At 53.9% G+C, this 19,062-nt stretch overlaps 1 protein-coding gene across 9 annotated transcripts; it reads right to left on the reverse strand.

Annotated features, from left to right (window-relative positions):
• Positions 1 to 272: 272 nt before the first annotated feature.
• EHMT2 (euchromatic histone lysine methyltransferase 2) lies at positions 273 to 18,254 on the reverse strand. 9 transcript variants are annotated; one of them, XM_019028901.3, is made up of 28 exons: positions 18,170 to 18,254; positions 17,457 to 17,523; positions 17,140 to 17,358; positions 16,797 to 17,050; positions 13,334 to 13,418; positions 13,202 to 13,242; positions 12,915 to 13,070; positions 9,976 to 10,110; positions 9,736 to 9,850; positions 9,477 to 9,578; positions 9,111 to 9,259; positions 8,875 to 9,018; positions 8,553 to 8,788; positions 8,291 to 8,473; positions 8,089 to 8,171; positions 7,507 to 7,613; positions 7,287 to 7,409; positions 7,093 to 7,194; positions 5,422 to 5,526; positions 5,155 to 5,309; positions 4,902 to 5,069; positions 4,316 to 4,460; positions 3,872 to 3,949; positions 3,404 to 3,519; positions 3,209 to 3,295; positions 1,527 to 1,605; positions 1,186 to 1,361; positions 273 to 777 (listed from the first exon to the last, which is right to left on the reverse strand). In XM_019028901.3, exons 1-28 carry the CDS (start codon positions 18,209 to 18,211, stop codon positions 597 to 599), a joined length of 3,633 nt encoding a protein of 1,210 aa, XP_018884446.1. In that variant the 5' UTR covers positions 18,212 to 18,254; the 3' UTR covers positions 273 to 596. The 9 variants fall into 9 exon arrangements, with proteins under 9 accessions (XP_018884446.1, XP_018884445.1, XP_018884447.1 ...); XM_019028900.2 differs by having other exon boundaries at positions 5,401 to 5,526; XM_019028902.3 differs by lacking the exon at positions 9,477 to 9,578.
• Positions 18,255 to 19,062: the final 808 nt, after the last annotated feature.

The raw sequence follows: 19,062 nt of genomic DNA on the forward strand, positions 1-19,062 counted from the left end.
GGGGTTTCACCAAGTTGGCCAGGCTGGTCTTGAACTCCTGATCTCAGGTGATTCGCCTGCCTTGGCCTCCCAAAGTGCTGGGATTATAGGTGTCAGCCACCGTGCCTGTGAAACTGGATCTTCATAGTGGCCCCCCACCTCCCTGCCCCGCACTGGGCGGCCATCACACCAGCCACACCTGTCCAGCCTGCTTCCCATCCTATTGTGGCCCTTGGACCCACATTCCCTCTAGCCAAGTATGCTTTCTCCCCACCCCAACACAAAAATCGCAGTTTATTACCAAACCCAACATTTATTGAGAACAAAAGGAACCAGTTGGCATAGAGGCCCGACTTCAATTCATCAAACTTCAACTGAGGATGGGGAACACGGGGGTGGCCAGCCCTGAAGTTGCCCTCCCAGGGAGGAACCAGCTCTGGGAGGGAGGGGCTGTCAGACCTCCAGGGCCTGGCTGGGATCTCTGGTCAGGAATGTGTGAAAGGGTGGTGGGGAGAGAAGATGGCAGCACCCCCAGGCATGGGCTGCGAGCAGCTGGTGGCAGAGGAGGCGGCTGAGCTGTGGCCATCCATGCTGGGGAGAGAGGGTGTGGTCCGTTCTCATGTGTTGACAGGCGGCAGGGAGCCGAGCTCGGGCAGCAGCTCAGGGTGTGGGTCCAGGCGGGCCAGACGGCTCTGCTCCAGGGCAATGGCTTCGGCTGAGTGCTTGCACTTCTCAGAGCCACATTGGCAGGTGAAATATTTGCTTTTGATGTCCCAGAAGCGGTCGCCATAGTCAAACCTGTCAGAGGAAAACAGGAGCTTGTGGGACCTGGACCCAGCCACCAAGAGCCCACCCCGAAGACCCTGTGGATCCTGCTCCCTGAGAGGGACCCGACACCCAACCTATCTTCTCCAGATGGGATCTGAGCCCCTTGTATGTTCTATGGACTTTCAGCATCAGCATTGCCTGGGGACTTGTTAGAAATGCAGAATCCTGGGCCCCATCCCAAGCCTACTGATTCAAAATCTCTCTGGGAGGCACAGGACTGTTTCCCCAAGTCCTCCAGGAAATACTTATGTACACTGAAATCTGAGAAGCTCTGCACTACTCCATGCCTGGACACCAGGTACATGCCGGCCTTCAGGTCCCAGGTTTGCTGCATCTCCCACCCCCTGGCAGAGCCCCTAGAGACCCCTAGAGTCTCACCCTAGCTCCTCCCCAGTCCGGATGTCTCGGGAACTGAAGAAGGCGATGCGTGGAAATCGCAGGTCTTGGTGCAGCATGAAGACCCGGACGGGAATGATGTTGGGGTCACACAGGTGGTTGATGAAGCGGCTGATGTTGCCATAGTAACGGGCATCAATGCAGTACACCTCTCCATCCTGGGGCAGGGGGATGGCACTCTTCACATCTCCCCCGACCCTGCTTGCCCTCCCCACCCACTGACTCCCCAGTACCTCCTCCCCAGGTTTCCATTTGCTGACTTCCCAGAGGCTCCTGAAAGCCAGCCCTGGGGAGCAGCAGGGTAAGGAGGGTCTCCTGCTCACCTTGTTGTCTAAGTCGAAGAGGTAAGAATCATCCTCTCTCACATCAGCCTCAGCATCAGAGATCAGCTCCCCGACATACCTGTGGGACAGGAATCCATGGTTCTGAAGGTGAGTGTGGGCTATTAGGAGGTGACTCCAGGCCCCATCTCTCTTCACAAGCCCGTGGAATCTGGAATGGGCAGGGCTGGCAGGTGTGGGGAAGGGAAGGCCTGGAGCAGCAGTGGTGGGCAAGTGAAAGGGCAGCATTCCAGCCTTGACAGAGGAAGCCTTCAGTCAGCACAGAGACAGACAACAAGCTCTGTGGTTAAGGGGATTAATGTGTAGGGGCAGTTGGCCTGGGTGGGGAAGTTCGGGTTTAGACACAGAGAGGTTTGTGTACCAGGAGCCACCCGGCAGGAATGGGCGATATGGAACAGGAGAGGGGCCAGGACTGCAGGAAGAGCCAGAGGTACAGGAGTGGCAAGGAACTCAAGGCATGATTCGGGGCAAGAGCACCCACACATATCTGGACACCAGAGGGAGGAGAGGAGCCAGCTATCTAAGGAGGGTGAGCAGACACGGGAGATTCAGACACACGGAGAGGACGTGGGTGGGAAGTGACTGTCAAGAGACAGCTTCAGCAGAGTGGGAAGGGCAAAGGCCGATTTTGGCAGGGACAGGCAGTGAGTGGATGGTGGGGAAACTGAGGCCCAGCAGGAAGGGGCTGCTTGCCAGAGAAGTTGAGAGATGACATGATGGAAAGAAACTGGATGGTCTGTTGAACAGGCAAGTATGGTTAGAGGACTATCTTTTTTAAAGGCCAAAGAATGGTCAGGCACGGTGGCTCACGCCTGTAATCCCAGCACTTTGGGAGGCCGAGGTGGGCGGATCATCTGAGGTCAGGAGTTCGAGACCAGCCTGGCTAACATAGTGAAACTCCGTTTCTACTAAAAATACAAAAAATTAGCCGGGTGTGGTGGTGTGCGCCTGTCATCCCAGCTACTTGGGAGGCTGAGGCAGGAGAATCGCTTGAACCTGGGAGGTGGAGACTGCAGTGAGCCAAGATTGTGCCATTGCACTCCAGCTTGGGCAACAAGAGTGAAACTCCGTCTCAAAAAATAAATTAAAAAAAAAAAATAAATAAGGGCCAAAGGAGACCAAAGTAAGATTGAGGGTTGTGGGATGGCAGCCAAGAGAAAGGGGGAGATTACAGATGCTGGGCAAAGAACTGATGGAGAGGGACAGGCCCCTGAGGAGGTGGACACATAGGTAGCTGTTATCACCTCCACTCTACAGACAAGAAAAATAAGGCTCAAAGAGGTTAAGTAACTTGGCCAAGAACATCCAGAAGCAGAGAGGGGCTCAAACCCAAGTCTGTTTGTCTCCCAAACTGGCACTTTCTCCAGCTAGGAAGGGCGAGGAGGGGGTGGAGGGGAAGGTAGAGGGTGGAGGTGGAGGGGAGGGAAGACAAGCTCTGTGGTCTGGGCAGAGTGGAGGCAGGTGCCATTCTCAGCTGGGGGGATGGGGGTCAGAGGAGGCTGGCTGCTCAGCTGCAGGAATAGGGGTCAGAGGAGGCTGGCTGGAGAGTGGCCAGATGGAGACATGTGACTCAACAGGGCAGATGGCTGAGAGGGAGGCCTGGCAGTCAGCAGTGGCCATGTATCCCCTTCCCACCAGGCGTTAAGGTGCTCCCGGTGACTTACTCGCAGATGAAGGTCCCCTGTGGGATGGTCTGTAGGGCGCGGACCCCCCAGCCCATCTTGGCTGTTCGGTAGAGCTGTAGCCGCACCCTGGGGGTAGGAGAGATGGCGCTGTTGGGTGGAGGCCCTGGAAAAGCCTCAGGGGCAGGGAGGAAAGGGTGAGGTGGGGAGAGGGTGGGCTGTGGAGCAGGGCCTCACTTGATGCCACTCTGTACAACCCGGTTCTTGCAGTTTCTCCAGCATGAGCACGCCTGGTTACACTCGAAAATCAGCGGGGGCTCAATCTTGTTAAATTCCTGGAGCAATCGCCCATCCTAGGGTGCGGAGGGGAGGACAGTGGTTTCTCTGTGGGGGCCACCTCAGCTGCCCACCCAGGAACCCCAAGACTCTACAGAGACAGGGAAGTTGGGGTTGGGGAGGTCACACAGGCGCTGAGATCCGAGAGCAGGAAATGCAGGAGCATCATCCCTGGTTTGCATAGACCTGGGCACACGCCCATCGCTGTCCCAGCCACGTCCCAGGATTCCCAGGCCTTGCCCAGCCCTCTCAGTCACTTCCCCCACAGGGTAGGAGGTGAGGGACATGGTCCCAGGGAGCTGGCCTATTGGAGGCTGGCTCCTCTGAAGGAGGGGCCGGGTGTCTGTGGCCAAGGCAAGGGGCACGCACCTTGTCATACCAGCACCGGATGCTGAGCTGGCCGCACAGGCAGTTGGAGCTAGAGCAGTCGTCCACACACGTGCAGTGCTGGGGCGAGGAGGCAGGGGTCAGCTCAACCCCATGATCGCTCTGGGCCCCTCTACTCTTGATGCCCCCTGACCCCCTAACCACTGTCCTTTCTTTGGGGTCCATGTGTTACAACAGTGGGTGGTGATGGTCCTAGGGTGACGGGTAATCAGTATGGTGGTGTCCCCAGGGCTACTGGGAGCTCATATGATACCTTGCTGTGACCTAGGAAAAGGATCCCTCCCCTGGGGGGGATGCGACCCCACACCAGGGCTCCCTTTCAGCCAACCCTTCCTTGGCCAGGTGCCTTTGCTGGTTTGAAGCTTGTCCAACTGTACTTGGCAGCTCTCGGTGTCCTTTTGGGGAGGCCCCGGGCCCCCTATTCACCTGCAGGTGGGTGATGTTGCGATCGATGTTCATGGTGGACGTCTCGCAGTTCTCCGAGATGTACTTGTAATCCTCAGGGCAGGGCTCCCCATCCACACCGTTGACACAGGGAATGGGCACGTTCTCATAGCCCCGAGCCACGTCCCTGCAGAAGACGGGAAGAAGGGGCTGGGAAGCTGGAAAAGGGGGTGAGGAGCTACTCCAGGTATAAGGAAGAGAGTTGGGGAGGTTCCTGGGGCTGGGGGCAGGGGAGTAAGGTTGCCAGGTAAGATGCAGGACAGCCAGTTAACATAGAATTTTAGATAAACAAGAAATAGCTTTTTAGTATGTCCCAAAAATTACACAGGACATTCTCACACTAAAAAAGTATGCATCTGTGCATCTGAAATTCCAGTTTAACTGGGTGTCTTCTATTTTTATTTGCTGTATCTGGCAACCCTAGTGGGGAGGGGGCCTGTGGGTGGTTCTGGGGATTCAGTGGTGCATGGGGAGGGGTTGGGGAATGTTGTGAGGATGCAATGGAGCCTGGGGAGGGTATCGGTGGGGAGGAGGTGGTCTTGGGTGCAGAGAGGGGCCCAGGGCTCACCGGCAGATGATCTTCTCTGTGCGGATGGCCCGATTTCCCACCCCAAGTCGGAGCTTGCGGTTGAGTTGAAGCGCAAACCACACGTCGGAGCGCTCGGGAGTCAGGTCCCATGCTGTGTCCCCCTCTTTGTTCCGCAGCTCAGGGTTGGCCCCACGTGACAGGAATAACCTGAAGAGGGGATAGGATGCCCAATGCGGGGTCTGAGGCTGCAAGAAGTGGGGGCAGGGGCATCAAGGGCGGGGCAGGGGCTCACAGCACGCAGTCATGGTAGCTCTCCCGAGCTGCGATGTGCAGGGGGGTGTCCCCATGGTAGTTGACAGCATGGAGGTCACAGCGCGCATTCAGAAGGACTTCGGCGATGGCGGCGCTGCCCGTGAAGGAGGCCCAGTGCAGGCAGATGTTCTCCTCCTGTGGAGGTAGGAGGGGAACAGATGAGGTGCAGGTAGCTGGGCCCTTGAATCCAGCCTCCACCTTGCTCAGGGGCCTGGGGCTGCCCTACCTCAACCAAACGCTCACTCACGTTGTCAGTGAGGGTGACGTCGGCGCCCCGCGTCAGTAGCATGCGGATCACCTCGATGTGCTTGTGCTCTGCAGCCCAGATGATGGGCGTCCACCCCCCACTGTCCTGTGGGTGGGAAGGGAGTGAGGGTGGGGGCAGCTGGCCCTGCTCACCAAAGCAGCAAATGGTCAAGATTGGCTGTGTGTGTGAATCCCAGCTCCACCACTCACAAGCTGTGGGACCCTGGGTAAGTCACTTAACGTCTCTGGGTCGCAGTTTCTTCATCTAAAAAATGGGACTAGTAGGGTCGGGCGCGGTGGCTCATGCCTGTAATCCCAGCACTTTGGGAGGCCGAGGCGGGCGGATCACGAGGTCAGGAGATGGAGACCATTGTGGCCAACACGGTGAAACCCTGTCTCTACTAAAAAATAGAAAAAATTAGCTGGGCGTGGTGGCAGGCGCCTGTAGTCCCAGCTACTAGGGAGGCTGAGGCAGAATGGCGTGAACCCGGGAGGCGGAGCTTGCAGTGAGCCAAGATCGTGCCACTGCACTCCAGCCTGGGCGACAGAGCAAGACTCCGTCTCAAAAAACAAACAAACAAAAATGGGACTAGTAGCGTCTACCATCTGATGCCAGAGATAAAATAAAGTAATTGTTCTCTTTCCAAAAAATACAGCCAGGAGCTGGTCATGGAGGCGCATGCCTGTAGTCCCAGCTACTCATGTGACTGAGATGGGAGGGTTGCTTGAGCCCAGGATTTCGAGGCTGCAGTGAGCTATGACTGTCTGTGAACTGCTACAGTACTTCAGCCTGGGTGACATAGCAAGACCCTGTCTCTTAAAAGAAAAAACGAACAAAAATTTCCTAAGTCTGCCCACTCAAAAGTCCTAGAGGCAGCGACAACCCAATAACAATAAACACTCCTAGGAACATAGATTGTATTCTCTAAAAAATGCTTCTGGCCGGGCGCGGTGGCTCACGAGGTCAGGAGTTCAAGATCAGCCTGGCCAATATGGTGAAACCCCGTCTCTACTAAAAATACAAAAATTAGCCAGGCGTGGTGGTGGGCGCCTGTAATCCCAGCTACTCCGGAGGCTGAGGCAGGAGAATGGCGTGAACCTGGGAGGCGGAGCTTGCAGTAAGCTGCGATCACACCATTGCACTCCAGCCTGGGCAACAGAGTGAGACTCCGTCTCAAAAAAAAAAAAAAGAGTTTCCCATAAAGGAAGCAGAGTTTCTTAGAGAAATGGTGGATTCTGAGTTGGGGGCAGGAAATGTGCTGAAAGGTCAGGAGGCTCTCAAAGGCCACTGGGCCACTGGGTCATGTCACAGCCACAGAGGCCTCTTAAAGGGGCTTCTTCTGGACAATGACGGAATAATTCAAAGACTGAGAAGAATGCCAATAAATGACTAAAACACATCCAATGTATGACAACCCAAGAGTTAATAAAAAGCCTCACTGGACACTTTCAGAGATTAAGACAGGAACTGATTATTCTGAAACTTGATAAAGAGAAAGAAACAAGAGAAAGAAAAGAATGAAGAGAAATACAAATGAGGAAGAAAAAAGCAATGAGGACAGACACGAGCAGCGTGAGGTCAGATGTAGGAAAGGCGGCCCAAAGCCTGAGGCCAAGCCAAGGAACCCAGGCACCAGGGACCCAGAGGGACTGCGCTGGGTGGGCCGCTGACCTGGGCGTTGACGTCCACCTGTCCTGTGCTCAGCAGCAGGCTGACCATCTCCAAGTTCCCGATTTTGGCTGCGTGGTGGAGGCAGGTGGAACCGTCCTCCTCCTGAGGGAGACACGGGCAAATGAGCCTTCGGGCTGGCACCCCAAACCTGGTCCCTGACTCCGGGGGCCACGCCCTGCTGCCTGCGCGCACACCTTGCTATAGACACAGCCACCACGCTGCACCATGTAACGGGCTACCTCCAGGTGGTTGTTCACCACGGCCTCCATCAGTGGCGTCCGCTGCTGTTTGTCCACTGCATTTATGTTGGCTCCAGCCTGTGAGGGGGCAGGAGGGCTGGCACCAGGGACGCATGGGGCAGGGGAGGGGCCTAAGGGCCTGGTGAATGAGGCATGGGGCCGGGCCCGTGCTGACCTGCAGCAGCACATGGCAGATCTCCACGGAGCCCTTCTGGGCGGCTGCATGCAGGGGCGTGCGCTTGCTCTGCTGGTCGCTCTGGAAGTTGGGGTCCAGGTTGTCCACTGCGGGGAGAGCCCGCCACACCGGGAGAGGGAGGGACAAGTGGTAAGCAAGCTAGGGGGCAGGTGGCACTTCTTTCAGGAAGGCTTCTCAGGGCCCCAAGCTGGGTCAGGGCCCCTCCTGGCATTCTCCGAGCTTGCCTCCACCACGGCATTTATCAGAATAAGGAGTCAAAGGCATCAGCTCTGCCTGAATTCAAACCCTGCCTTGCTTCTCAGTACCACTGTGCACTGTGCAAGGTCCCTAACCTCTCTGTGCAAGCCAAGGCTAACAGGTATAAGCACTCAGAACAGGACCCAGCATCTATGAGTCACCACATCCCCATCGTCACGGGTTACATGTGTCTTTTCCCCGCCACACTAAGTCCTTCAGGGCAAGGACTGTGTCCTTCACAACTGTACTCCTGGCCCTGTACCCAGTGCCTGGTATATACATGAAGCTTGGTCAAGGTCTGCTGAAGGAACGGGTGGCACTCACACAGCATCAGGATCACCTTCTGCAGCTCGCCCTGCTTCACGGACAGGTACAACTGCCGAGGGTGGAAACGGAGCTTCTTCCGCCTGCCAAGGGAGCACGGGAGCGGGGAGAGAAGGGGAGCTCCTCAGATTCCAGCATCAGCCTCGACACCGCTCCTCTGGCCTCAGCCCCAGTTGCTGTGCCTGAGCAACTCCCCACTCACCTCTCTGACTCCTGGATGACCAGGGCCTTTTCCAGGGCCTCCCGGCCTGGCCCCAGTGGCAGCCCGACGGCTGAAAGGCAGCCCCCATTGGGCAGGGTCAGGGAGGGCCCTGAGCTGTCGATGGTGTCAGCCAGGGGATCGCAGGGCGGGCGCCGGGGTTCCCCATGCCCTCGCATCCGGGCACTGTGGAAGAAGGAGCTCATGTCCAGGAGCAATAGGGGTGGGGCAGGGAACAGACAGTACAGAAGGGGGAGGCCAGTACCTGGGCTGAGAAGTGTCTGCTCTCCCAGGGGCATCCTGGGACAGGGGTGGGGGTGCAGGAGCTGCAGTGCCGGCCGGTGGGGTCACCCCGTCACCCCGGGGGATGGTCACCTCTTGAGCTTCAGAAGCATCCTCCCCACAGTGGGGACAGAAGACCATCCCATTCAGCTGAGACACACAGGCCTTGTGGAAGCGGTGGGCCACACGGAAGTCAGGGTGGCACTCCAGGAAGGTGCCCTGGGAGCAGGGAAACGACATGGTCAGGTTACTGGGGCCCCCTCTGCCACAGGGCATGCTACCTGTCTGCCCCACTGGTCACTCACCGCCGTGCAGAAGTAGCCGCAGCCCGGGCAGCAGTGGTGTTTGACCATGCGGGCGCGGTGGGTCTCACAGAGCACCATCAGGGCCACACGGCTGGATGGCCTCATGGTCTCCCGCTTGAGGATGGCGGCATTGCAGCCTGACAGCTGTGCGCAGTGAGGATGGGTGAGAAGAGAGCGTGAGGCTGGGGCCGGGGACTGGACGCCCTGGCACCTCTCCCACCAGCCCACGGCCCCACCTCTCCGTCCACACTCTCGGTGGCCATGCACTTGTGCCCCGCCCTCTCGCTGATGCGGTCAATCTTGGGTGCCTCCATGCGGCAGCTGCACAGGGGCAACTCCTCAAACCCTCGCTCTGTCTCCAGCGAAGATGTGTCATTGGACACCCCTTGGATGGAGGAAAAGAGGAGCTGAGGCTCTGCACCTCACCTACTGGGACCCCTGGCGGGTCCTCTCACTCCCTCCCTACCCCACCCCACCATGCCCCAGAACCCCTAAAGCCTGGCCATGGACACCCCGGCTCTGGCGTGGTTCCCCTCCTTCCCTTTCCCTCCTGCCCTGAGGTCGCCCCCTAGTGGCTCCCTGTCCCGGCAATTGGCAATTACCAGCGTGGTTGGGGGAGAGGGTCCCCTCGCTGGGCAGCTCCAGGGACCCCAGAGGGACCTCCATGTACTCACTGGGGCCTGAGGAGCCCACACCATTCACTCCTGACACAGAGACAGAGAGAGTGAGAGTGCGAGCTCACAGGTGCCTGGACGCGTGGGTACATGCAGGTGGACATGCGAGAGCGTGTGTGTGCGTGCACACACTCTGGGGGTCCGGGCGGGGGCTGGAGGGCACCCAAAAGCAGCAGAGCCTCCTCACCTCGTGGCTCCTTGGCCCGCGGAGGCTCCCGCTTGCGCCGCTTCCGAGATGGCTTCACCCATGGGCTGTCTTTTCGCCATTTCTTCTTGGCCTTGCGCCGGCCACTGGAACCACTCTGGGAAGGGGGAGGAGGAGGAGTTAGGAACCCTCACCCCCAGGGGCCCCCCCAACACCTTCAGGACCAGACCTCCAGCCCCACAGTCTCCCACTCCTCTGGAGATATCAGCCTCCGTCTCTTACCCTATCTGACTGATTCCCTGACTCCTCATCTTCCTCTTCTTCTTCCTCTTCCTCCTCCTCTTCCTCTTCTTCTTCTTCCTCCTCTTCCTCCTCCTCCTCTTCACTTAGTTGTTCAGTTAGAGCTTCAACTTCAGACTGGGAGAGAGGCAGAACAGACATATCCAACCCCCAGGACTCAAACAATGAGGTGAGTAAAGAAAACCACCACCACCATTGCCCCCCGCCACTACCCACGGATGGCTGCTGGGGATGAGTGTGGGTAGCAGAGGAGACAAAGGGCCACATAAAGAGAGGGTGCATGGAATACTACACAGCAGTGAAAAAGTTACAGACAGCAATGTGCACAGATCTTGGTAATGTGATATTAAGTTAAAAAACAAAAAGCAAGTACCAGAAGATAAACATAGTTTGATACCCCTTTTATGATGTTCATAAACAGGCAAGACCACCAATGGTTGCTAAAAACACTAGACACAAAGCTCATGAGAAACTTTATATGAAAGGTTCAGGCTGACATCACCTGAACCCACTGGTCAATCTTATCACTAACAAGAAAAATGACCAGATTAGATGTTCCATGCATCCTGATGTGATGTGGCCAGAAGCACTTGCACCCACTGTCAAGTCTTCTTGGCACCTGAAGCTGATTCCGCCTCTAGATCTATCAGTTTACAAGAAATATGGGCAGAGAGGATGTGTCAATCTCCACCCAATCAGCCAACTCCTAAATGTGAAAAATTCTGTAGGACAACTGAGCTGGTTTCTTTGACAAATAAATGGCAAGAAAAAAAATCTTTCTTATTTATTTGAGTTTTGCTCTCGTTGCCCAGGCTGCAGTGCAATGGTGTGATCTCAGCTCACTGCAACCTCCACCTCCCGGATTCAAGCAATTCTCTTGCCTCAGCCTCCTGAGTAGCTGGGATTATGGGCACCCGCCACCACACCCAGCTAATTTTCGTATTTTTATTAGAGATGGGTTTTCACCATGTTGGCTAGGCTGGTCTCAAACTCCTGACCTCAGGTGATCCACCTGCCTCCCAAAGTGCTGGGATTACAGGCGTGAGCCACCACGCCTGGGCCAAAAAATTTTTTTTTAGAAGATGGGGAAATCAGGCCGGGTGTGGTGGCTCACACCTGTAATCCCAGTGCTTTGGGAGGCCGAGATGGGCAGATCACGAGATCAGGAGTTTGAGACCAGCCTGGCCAACATAGTGAAACCCTGCCTCTACTAAAAATACAAAAAATTAGCTGGGCATGGTGGTGGGTGCCTGTAATCCCAGCTACTTGGGAGACTGAGGCAGGAGAATTGCTTGAACTCAGGAGGCGGAGCTTGCAGTGAGCCAAGATCACGCCACTGCACTCCAGCCTGGGTGACAGTGTGAGACTCCATCTCAAAAAACAAAAACAAACAAACAAACAAACAAACACAAAGAAGATGGGGAAACCTAAATACTAAGAGAGACCTAAGACAAAAAAAAATTTTTTTTTTTTTTGAGACGGAGTTTCGCTCTTGTTGCTGAGGCTGGAGTGCAATGGTAAGATCTTGGCTCACTGCAACCTCCGCCTCCCAGGTTCAAGCGATTCTCCTGCCTCAGCCTCCCGAGTAGCTGGAATTACAGGCATGCACCACTACGTCCAGCTAATTTTGTATTTTTTTCAGTAGAGACGGGGTTTCTCCATGTTGATCAGGCTGGTCTCGAACTCCCGACCTCACGTGATCTGCCCGCCTTGGCCTCCCAAAGTACTGGGATTACAGGCATGAGCCACCGTGCCTGGCTGACCTAAGACAAATGTTAATCAAATCAAGGTGTGGGCCTCATTTGGATCTTGACAAAAACCATTTGTGAGAGCTGAGGAAATGTGCTGACAGGATATTTGATGGTATTAAGAAATCGGTAAGTTTTTTTAGGTGTGAAAACAGTAGTGTAGTGATGTTGAACGACAAAAAGAGGCCTTATATTTACAAATCTATATGGATATATGTTTAGGTAAAATGATATGAGGTCTGGGATTTGCTTTAAAATAACCTAGTAGGTGTGTGTGCTGGGAGATGTACAGATGGGTCAAGATGGACTGTGTACTGATAATGGCTGGAGCTGTGTGTTGGGTACATGGGGGCTCCCTATTTTACTCTTTTGATTATGCTTGCAAGTTTTCATGATAAAATGTTAAATAAAAGGCAAAATCAGAGAGACTAAACATTCTACTGTGTAGGCAAACATATAAGATAAAACCAGACAAAGAGCAACGGAATAAGCAAATAAATGACAATGGAATGCTTTTGAATTTTATATAAACAGCATAATGTATGTTTTAAAAAAGTGCTTTCTGGTCATTTCTTTTTTTGTTTTCTTTTTTTAAACAGTACATGTCTGTTAAATGGTCATTTCATTAGCTGATTAAAAAAAAATAATAATACTAAATCCCGTGTGCAGGGTGGTGGCCACCTTTGTGGATGAAATGGGCAGAATACACATTGAAAATGAGTTACAGCTGGGCGCGGTGGCTCACAGCTGTAATCCCAGCACTTTGGGAGGCCAAGGTGGGTGGATCAACTAAGGTCAGGAGTTAGAGACCAGCCTGGTCAACACAGGGAAACCTGGTCTCTACTAAAAATACAAAAATTAGCTGGGCGTGGTGGCAGGCGCCTGTAATCCCAGCAACTCGGGAGGCTGAGGCAGGAGAATCGCTTTAACCCTGGAGACAGAGGTTGCAGTGAGCCCAGATCGTGATATTGCGCTCCAGCCTGGGTGACAGAACGAGATTCCGTCTCCCCCCTCAAAAAAAAAGGAGTTATAGACAGCGTGGGGCAACGACTTAGGGGATATTCAGAAGATAAAAAGGACAGAAAGCAGAAAAACAGGGAACAAGGAGGACTGGACAGTGAGCCCCAGCCCTGGGGGAGCACCGGCGGGGAGGGCAGACCAGCTCTGTCTCACCTTGCTGTCGGAGTCCACGCGCTCATCCACAGAGTAGGAATCATAGTAGAGACTGAAGTCATCACCCACCACCGTCTCCCACTCCTCCAGGGACCCGGGGTCCCCTTTCGTCAGGGTCACTTCTCCTGAACGCCGGGCAGAACCTAACTCCTCCGACTAGAAAAAGATGAGAAAAATTGAGGCCACTGACACCCTGCCCATTTCTACTGAGGATGGGATGCAGCCCCACCTCTGACCCTCCCTCAGAGCAGCCCCCGAGGGGTAGAGGCTCTGCCTCTGCTGCTTACCAGGCCACCTCCTGAGTTCAGCTTCCTCCTTTTGGCCAGATCTGGAAGAAGAGAGAGAATGGTGTGGGGCCTATCACCGAAACCTTCAGAACAGACCACATCAAGCCACCAGAGGTGGGGGATGGGACTGACCTGAGGTCACCTTTCCCAGTGAGTGGACATCATCACTCATGCGGAAATGCTGTACTTCAGGGGGCCGCTTCTCAGGGACCGGGGGCTGTGGGCCGAGAGGGAGCACATTGAGGGTCAGAGAGCACCTACAGTTTTGCTTGGGTTAGCCTGGAGCCCCAGGCGGGGGTGGGGTAGTGAGCCACACCTCCAAATGCCATGTGAGGCTCCAGTAGCCACAAACTGGCAACCACGGGTGCTATTTCCTCAGAGGAAGAGTGTCAAGCACACTAACACTCACTCATCTCTGCAACCATGCAGAGCAGGCCCTTTTCCATTTTACAGATGAGAAAACAAAGCTTAATAAAGTTAAAAGACCTTTTATATGTGGCCATATACACAGCAGGACTGTTTACAACAGCTGAGGTGCGGAAGCAACTCAAGTGCCACTGACAGATGAATGGATAAGCAAAATGTGGCATTTATACACAATGGAATAACATTCAGCCATAAAAAGGAAAGATATACTTTTTTTAAGAGATAAGGTCTCATTCTGTTACCCAGGATGGAGTGCAGTGGCATGACTATGGCTCACTTCAGCCTCGAACTGGACTCAAGCCATTCTCCTGCCTCAGCTTCCTGGGAAGCTGGGATTACAGGCACATGTCACAATGCCTAACTAATGTCTTCTTAATTTTTTTTTTGGTAGAGAAGAGGTCTTGCCATGTTGCCCAGGCTGGTCTTGAACTCCTGGTGTCAAGTGATCCTCCCCAGAAAGTACGGGATTACAGGCGTGAGTCACTGGGCCTGGCCTTTGAAACATTCTTTTAAACTTCTTTTAGAGATGGGGTCTTGGTATGCTGCCCAGGTGAAAGGAAAGAAATTCTGACATGGTACAACATAGATGAACCTTGAGGACATTATGCTAAGTGAAATAAGCCAGTCACAAAAGGATAAATACTGTACGATTACACTTAGATAAAGTACTTACTCAAATTTATAGAGAAAGAAAGGACAGTGGTCCTTGCCAGGGGCTAGGGGGTGGAGGGAATGGAGAGTTATGTTTTAATGGGTACAGAGTTTCAGTTTTACAAGATGAGTTATGGTGACTGATGATTGCACCTGATGAAAGTATTTAATACCATTAAATTATATACTTAAAAATGTTTTTTATTTTATTTTTAAATTTTTAGATGGAGTCTCACTCTGTTGCCCAAGCTGGAGTGCAGTGGCGCGATCTCAGTTCACTGCAGCCTCTACCTCCCAGGTTCAAGCGTTTCTCTCACCTCTGCCTCCTGAGTAGCTGGAACTATAGGCACATGCCACCACGCTCGGCTACTTTTTGTATTTTTTTTTTTTTTTTGAGACGGAGTTTTGCTCTTGTTGTCCAGGCTGGAGTGCAATGGCAGGATCTCGGCTAACTACAACCTCTGCCTCCTGGATTCAAGCGATTCTCCTGCCTCAGCCTCCCAAGTAGCGGACTGTTACAGGCATGTACCACCATGCCCGGCTAATTTTGTATTTTTAATAGAGATGGGGTTTCACCATGTTCGTCCGGCTGGTCTCGAACTCCTGACCTCAGGTGATCCACCTGCCTTGGCCTCCCAAAGTGCTGGGATTACATGCGTGAGCCACCCCGCCTGGCCTAATTTTTGTATTTTTAGTAGAGACAGGGTTTCACTATGTTGGCCAGGCTGGTCTCAAACTCCTGACCTCAGGTGATCCTCTCGCCTCGGCCTCCAAAGTGCTGAGATTACAGGCGTGAGCCACTGCGCCTGGCCTAAAATTGTTTTTCAGATGGTAAATTTTACGTGACACTAGTCCCCTCTTATCCAGTTCATCAGCAGTGATGGTGGCATATTGTTAGAATTGTGCTATTTTTTTTGAGTCTCGCTCTGTTGCCCAGGCTGAACCGCAGTGGCACGATCTTGGCTCACTGCAAGTGATTCTCCTGCCTCAGCCTCTCGACTAGCTGGGATTACAGGCGCACACCACCACGCCTGGCTAATTTATTATTATTATTATTATTATTATTATTATTATTATTATTATTTTAGTTAGAGACGGGGTTTGGACATGTTTACCAGGCTGGTCTCGAACTCCTGACCTCAAGTGATTGCCGGCCTTGGCCTCTGAAAGTGTTGAGATTATAGGCAAGCCACGCCTGGCCTACTGTTAGGATTACGCTATCATGTTACTATTGTTGTTAATCTCTCACTGTACCTAATTTATAAATTCAATTTTCCTTTTCTTCCCTATTTTTTACAAAATGAATTGCAACTATAAAAATTAATGTTTATCATAGTGAGAAAGGAAAGGTAGCTCATAGCAACCTGTGCTATGTGAAGCAGGCAAAATTGATCAGGCTCAGCGAGGAGTCAGTATGGAACGGTTAGGGCCCATGCCTGGAGGCAACTGCTTAAAGGCATTTTGTACCTGACTAGGGTGCTGCTTCACCCATTATCTTCATGTGCCTAATATCTGTGAGACAAAGAACAATGTATAGCAGATCAATAGCTTGTTATTCTAATGTAAACTGGTAAACAATTTAGGAACTGCCTCTTCTTTTCCTTTGTTATTTCTTCAATCTTTTAAACAATTTTTATCTTTTTTTTTTCTTTTTGCGGCTCCTTCCAGAGCAGGGCTAACTCCTACGCAGTGTGCCCAGAGTCAGCCTGTTTTTTTTTCAATATCTTCACGTCATCCAATCTTCTTTTCCTTTAAAAACCTACTTGTGGGCTGGTTGTGGTGGCTTGCACCTGTAATCCCAGCACTTTGCGAGGTCAAGGCAGGAAGATTGCTGAAGCCCAGCAGTTTTGAGACCAGCCTGGGCAACATAGTGAAACTGTCTTCAAAAACAAAACAAAACAAACAAAAAAACCCCTACTTATAACTGCTGCTAATCAGAGTGTATTTTCAGGGCAACTTGAATCTTTGCTCCTAAAGGCTGTCCTCAAAACCTGACCAAATATACTTTACTTAATGTTAAGTTTGCCTCAGTTTTTTCCTTTAGGTCAACAATAGGTATGACCCAAGAACCCTAGAACTTGGTCATAAAGCTTCTGGTGCCCTTGTCACTTCCCTCCTCTATTATTTCTGTGGCCCTCATCTCCTTTCCCACTGGGATTCCCAGGAAAAACTTTACAAATAGAGCAGTGACAGATGAGTTCCCCAAGGGCTTGCTTTGAGGTAGAAAGGAAGAGTGGTTTGAAATTCCCTTACCTTGTCATTATCATAAGAGTAATTAAGACATTAACTATATAATTGACTCTTTAACATCAAACTTTCACCACCCAAGAATGTAAACTGCAGGAAGAGAGGAACCTGTCTGTTGGTTCACAGATCAAGCACAGCCTAATATTTGACACACAGCAGCCCCTTGCTTAAATATGTGAATGAGTAAATGGAGTAGAAGCCTTAAGTGAAACTGTAAAAGAGCTCACCAAAGGTTTATGGTTGATTATCCCATCTCTCCCATCCCACTCACCTGTCCATTTCCTGGTTTGGACATGGTTTTGCGGGCTCGGTGGACCTTGGGCTGTCCCTCTGGGCTCGTGGTGGCTGGAGGGGGTTCAGACCCTGCTGCTGCAGCTCCCTGGGCTCCTGGCATACTCAGTAGCCTCATAGCCAAACTCTGGACAGATGGAGGTGATTTTCCCGCCCCTGTCATTGACATCTTGGCCCGGCTAGGACAGGAACCCCCCTTGCTGGGGGAAGAGGGGAATGACTTTGTGGCATGGCCTAGAAAACAGGCAAGCAAAAGGCAAGATAAGAAAGAAGGCAAGACTCAGAAATTTCCCACCAACCCCCCAGGCTACCCAGCCTCTCACCCAGCAGGATCCGGCCCCCACGGAGGTCCCCATCTCCCTCAAGATTCTCAGATTCATCCCCAATGAGTGGTGTAGCCCCTACAGGGGTGTCAGCCCCCTCATCGCCAACAGTGACAGTGACAGAGGCTGGAGATGAGGGGCCAGCAGGCTCCAGGGAGTCGGGGGTGGCCTTGGGCAGGGTTTCTTCACTACGAGGTGTGTCCCCCAAAGAGCCATGAACTGTAGAGGAAGAGAAAAAGTTCAGAGCTAAGGGCTCAGGAGATCCTGTGTTTAGGGAAGGTGACGGTCCAATTGGGGCCCGTTTTAGCTGCACTCACCTCTCTCGGTGGCTCCTCTGGTTTCCTTCTCCAGCAGCAGCGCCCCCATCTCAGCGGGGGCCTCCCCCTGGGAGGGGAGACAAGGGACAGGAGGGCTGGTCAGCCCAGTAGAGAGTTGGGGGGTCCAGGATGCCTGGGCCCTGGGAAGAGAGAGTAGGCTCCGGGGCCTACCTCTTCCTCTATGGGGCCCCCCCCTTCCGCGGCCTCGGCTGCCCGGAGGGGCCGCACGACCCCTCCCCCGGGCCCGCATCAACCCCCTCCCTCTCGGTAGACCCCGCATCTCTGGGGCCGAGAGAAGAGGAGGGGGAGGGGGCGGGGCCTCCGCGCCCCGGCCCCGCCCCCTCCTCCCGGCTGCACGCGCCGCTCCCCCTTTGTCCCCCAGGCCGCGGGGACCCCGGGCACCAACCCCTCCAGCACCCGCTGCCCCCCAGCCCGGTGGACGGCCCCTCGTGCCCCTCACGCGTGCTCCTGGGGCCCCGGCGCCCGCCGCCCACTCAGGGGCAGCCGGCGGCTGCACGCGCGCCTCCGTGCCCACTCCCCCCACCTCCCACACCCTGGTCCCCTCATCCGCCCCCGGTGCTGGCCCCCTGGATTGCTGCAAGTCCCGCCCGGGCCCCCCGGCCCCGTTGCACCCCCGGAGCATTGCACGGGCGCGCGCTTCCCCCGGGCGCGCGCGCGGGCATGCACCCGCCTCTCCCCCTCCCCTTCCGCACCTCGGCGGCCGCCGCCGCTGCAGCTCCCGCCGCCGCCGCCATCGCCGCTTGCGCGGGGGGCCGAGCCGGCGCGCGGCCGCCCCGGGTCACGTGGGCGAGGGAGGGAGGGCGAGGAGGAGCCTTAAAGGAGCCGCTACATGCTTTTTGGCCATTTTCCCCTGAGAGCGGCCTCGGAGATGGCTGTGACTGTCCTAAGCTGGGAGCTGCAAGGGAGAATTCCTGTCATTCCTGGCCTCAGCTCTGCAGGGACCGAGGGCGAGACACGCCTGGGCCCAGGTGTGGCGTCTCTGTCCCCATCTGGTTTTAGGTAACAAGCGGAGCTTCTGAACTTCTCGGCTCTCGGCAGCGGCTGTATTTCCTCTGGCCTGGTTGGGCTTTTCCCGCCTCTGGTTGCTTTTCTGCCTTTCTAGTTTTTGGGTTACCAGATAGAAGGCTTGGCCTCAGTTTTGGCCTCGCCTTTTTGCTCTTTCTAACGAGCAAGAAGGGGGCGATAGGGACGCGGAGGACACCTTTATTCTTGGCTGGTTCTAGCATGCTGCTTCATGTCCCCTGGAGCAGCGTGCCCTTTTGAAAACCTGTGGCTAAATGTCTCTTCTGTTTATATCAGGCGTGTTACACCTTCACACGCACTAGGGATCCAGGTAAGCCCAGCGGCCCGAACGTCATTACTGACTGGTGACACTGCAGTAAGTAAACCTTTTTTGCCGAACACTTCATAAGCACAGTCAGGTACTCCGTGGGTCATAGCCCAGCGGACAATTTAAGTATAAATGATATACACCAAGATAGACAATCTCGATAGCTGTATTTAGGGTACCATCCCTTTAGGTATTACGTTTTGGTCGAGTTTGGAAAAGATCTGTATGATTTCACACGCAGTATTTGACACAGGC

This window comes from Gorilla gorilla, chromosome 5 (genome assembly GCF_029281585.2).
Source record: "Gorilla gorilla gorilla isolate KB3781 chromosome 5, NHGRI_mGorGor1-v2.1_pri, whole genome shotgun sequence".
Taxonomy (NCBI): Eukaryota; Metazoa; Chordata; class Mammalia; order Primates; family Hominidae; genus Gorilla; species Gorilla gorilla.

Coding starts and splice junctions, on each gene's coding strand:
- EHMT2 (XM_019028897.3), bottom strand. CDS start 18,099: ATGCTCCGGGGGTGCAACGGGGCCGGGGGGCCCGGGCGGGACTTGCAG. Junction 3,520..3,871: donor TCCGGTGCTGGTATGACAAG/GTGCGTGCCCCT, acceptor TCCGCACCCTAG/GATGGGCGATTGCTCCAGGA. Junction 1,362..1,526: donor TCTTCGACTTAGACAACAAG/GTGAGCAGGAGA, acceptor CCCCTGCCCCAG/GATGGAGAGGTGTACTGCAT.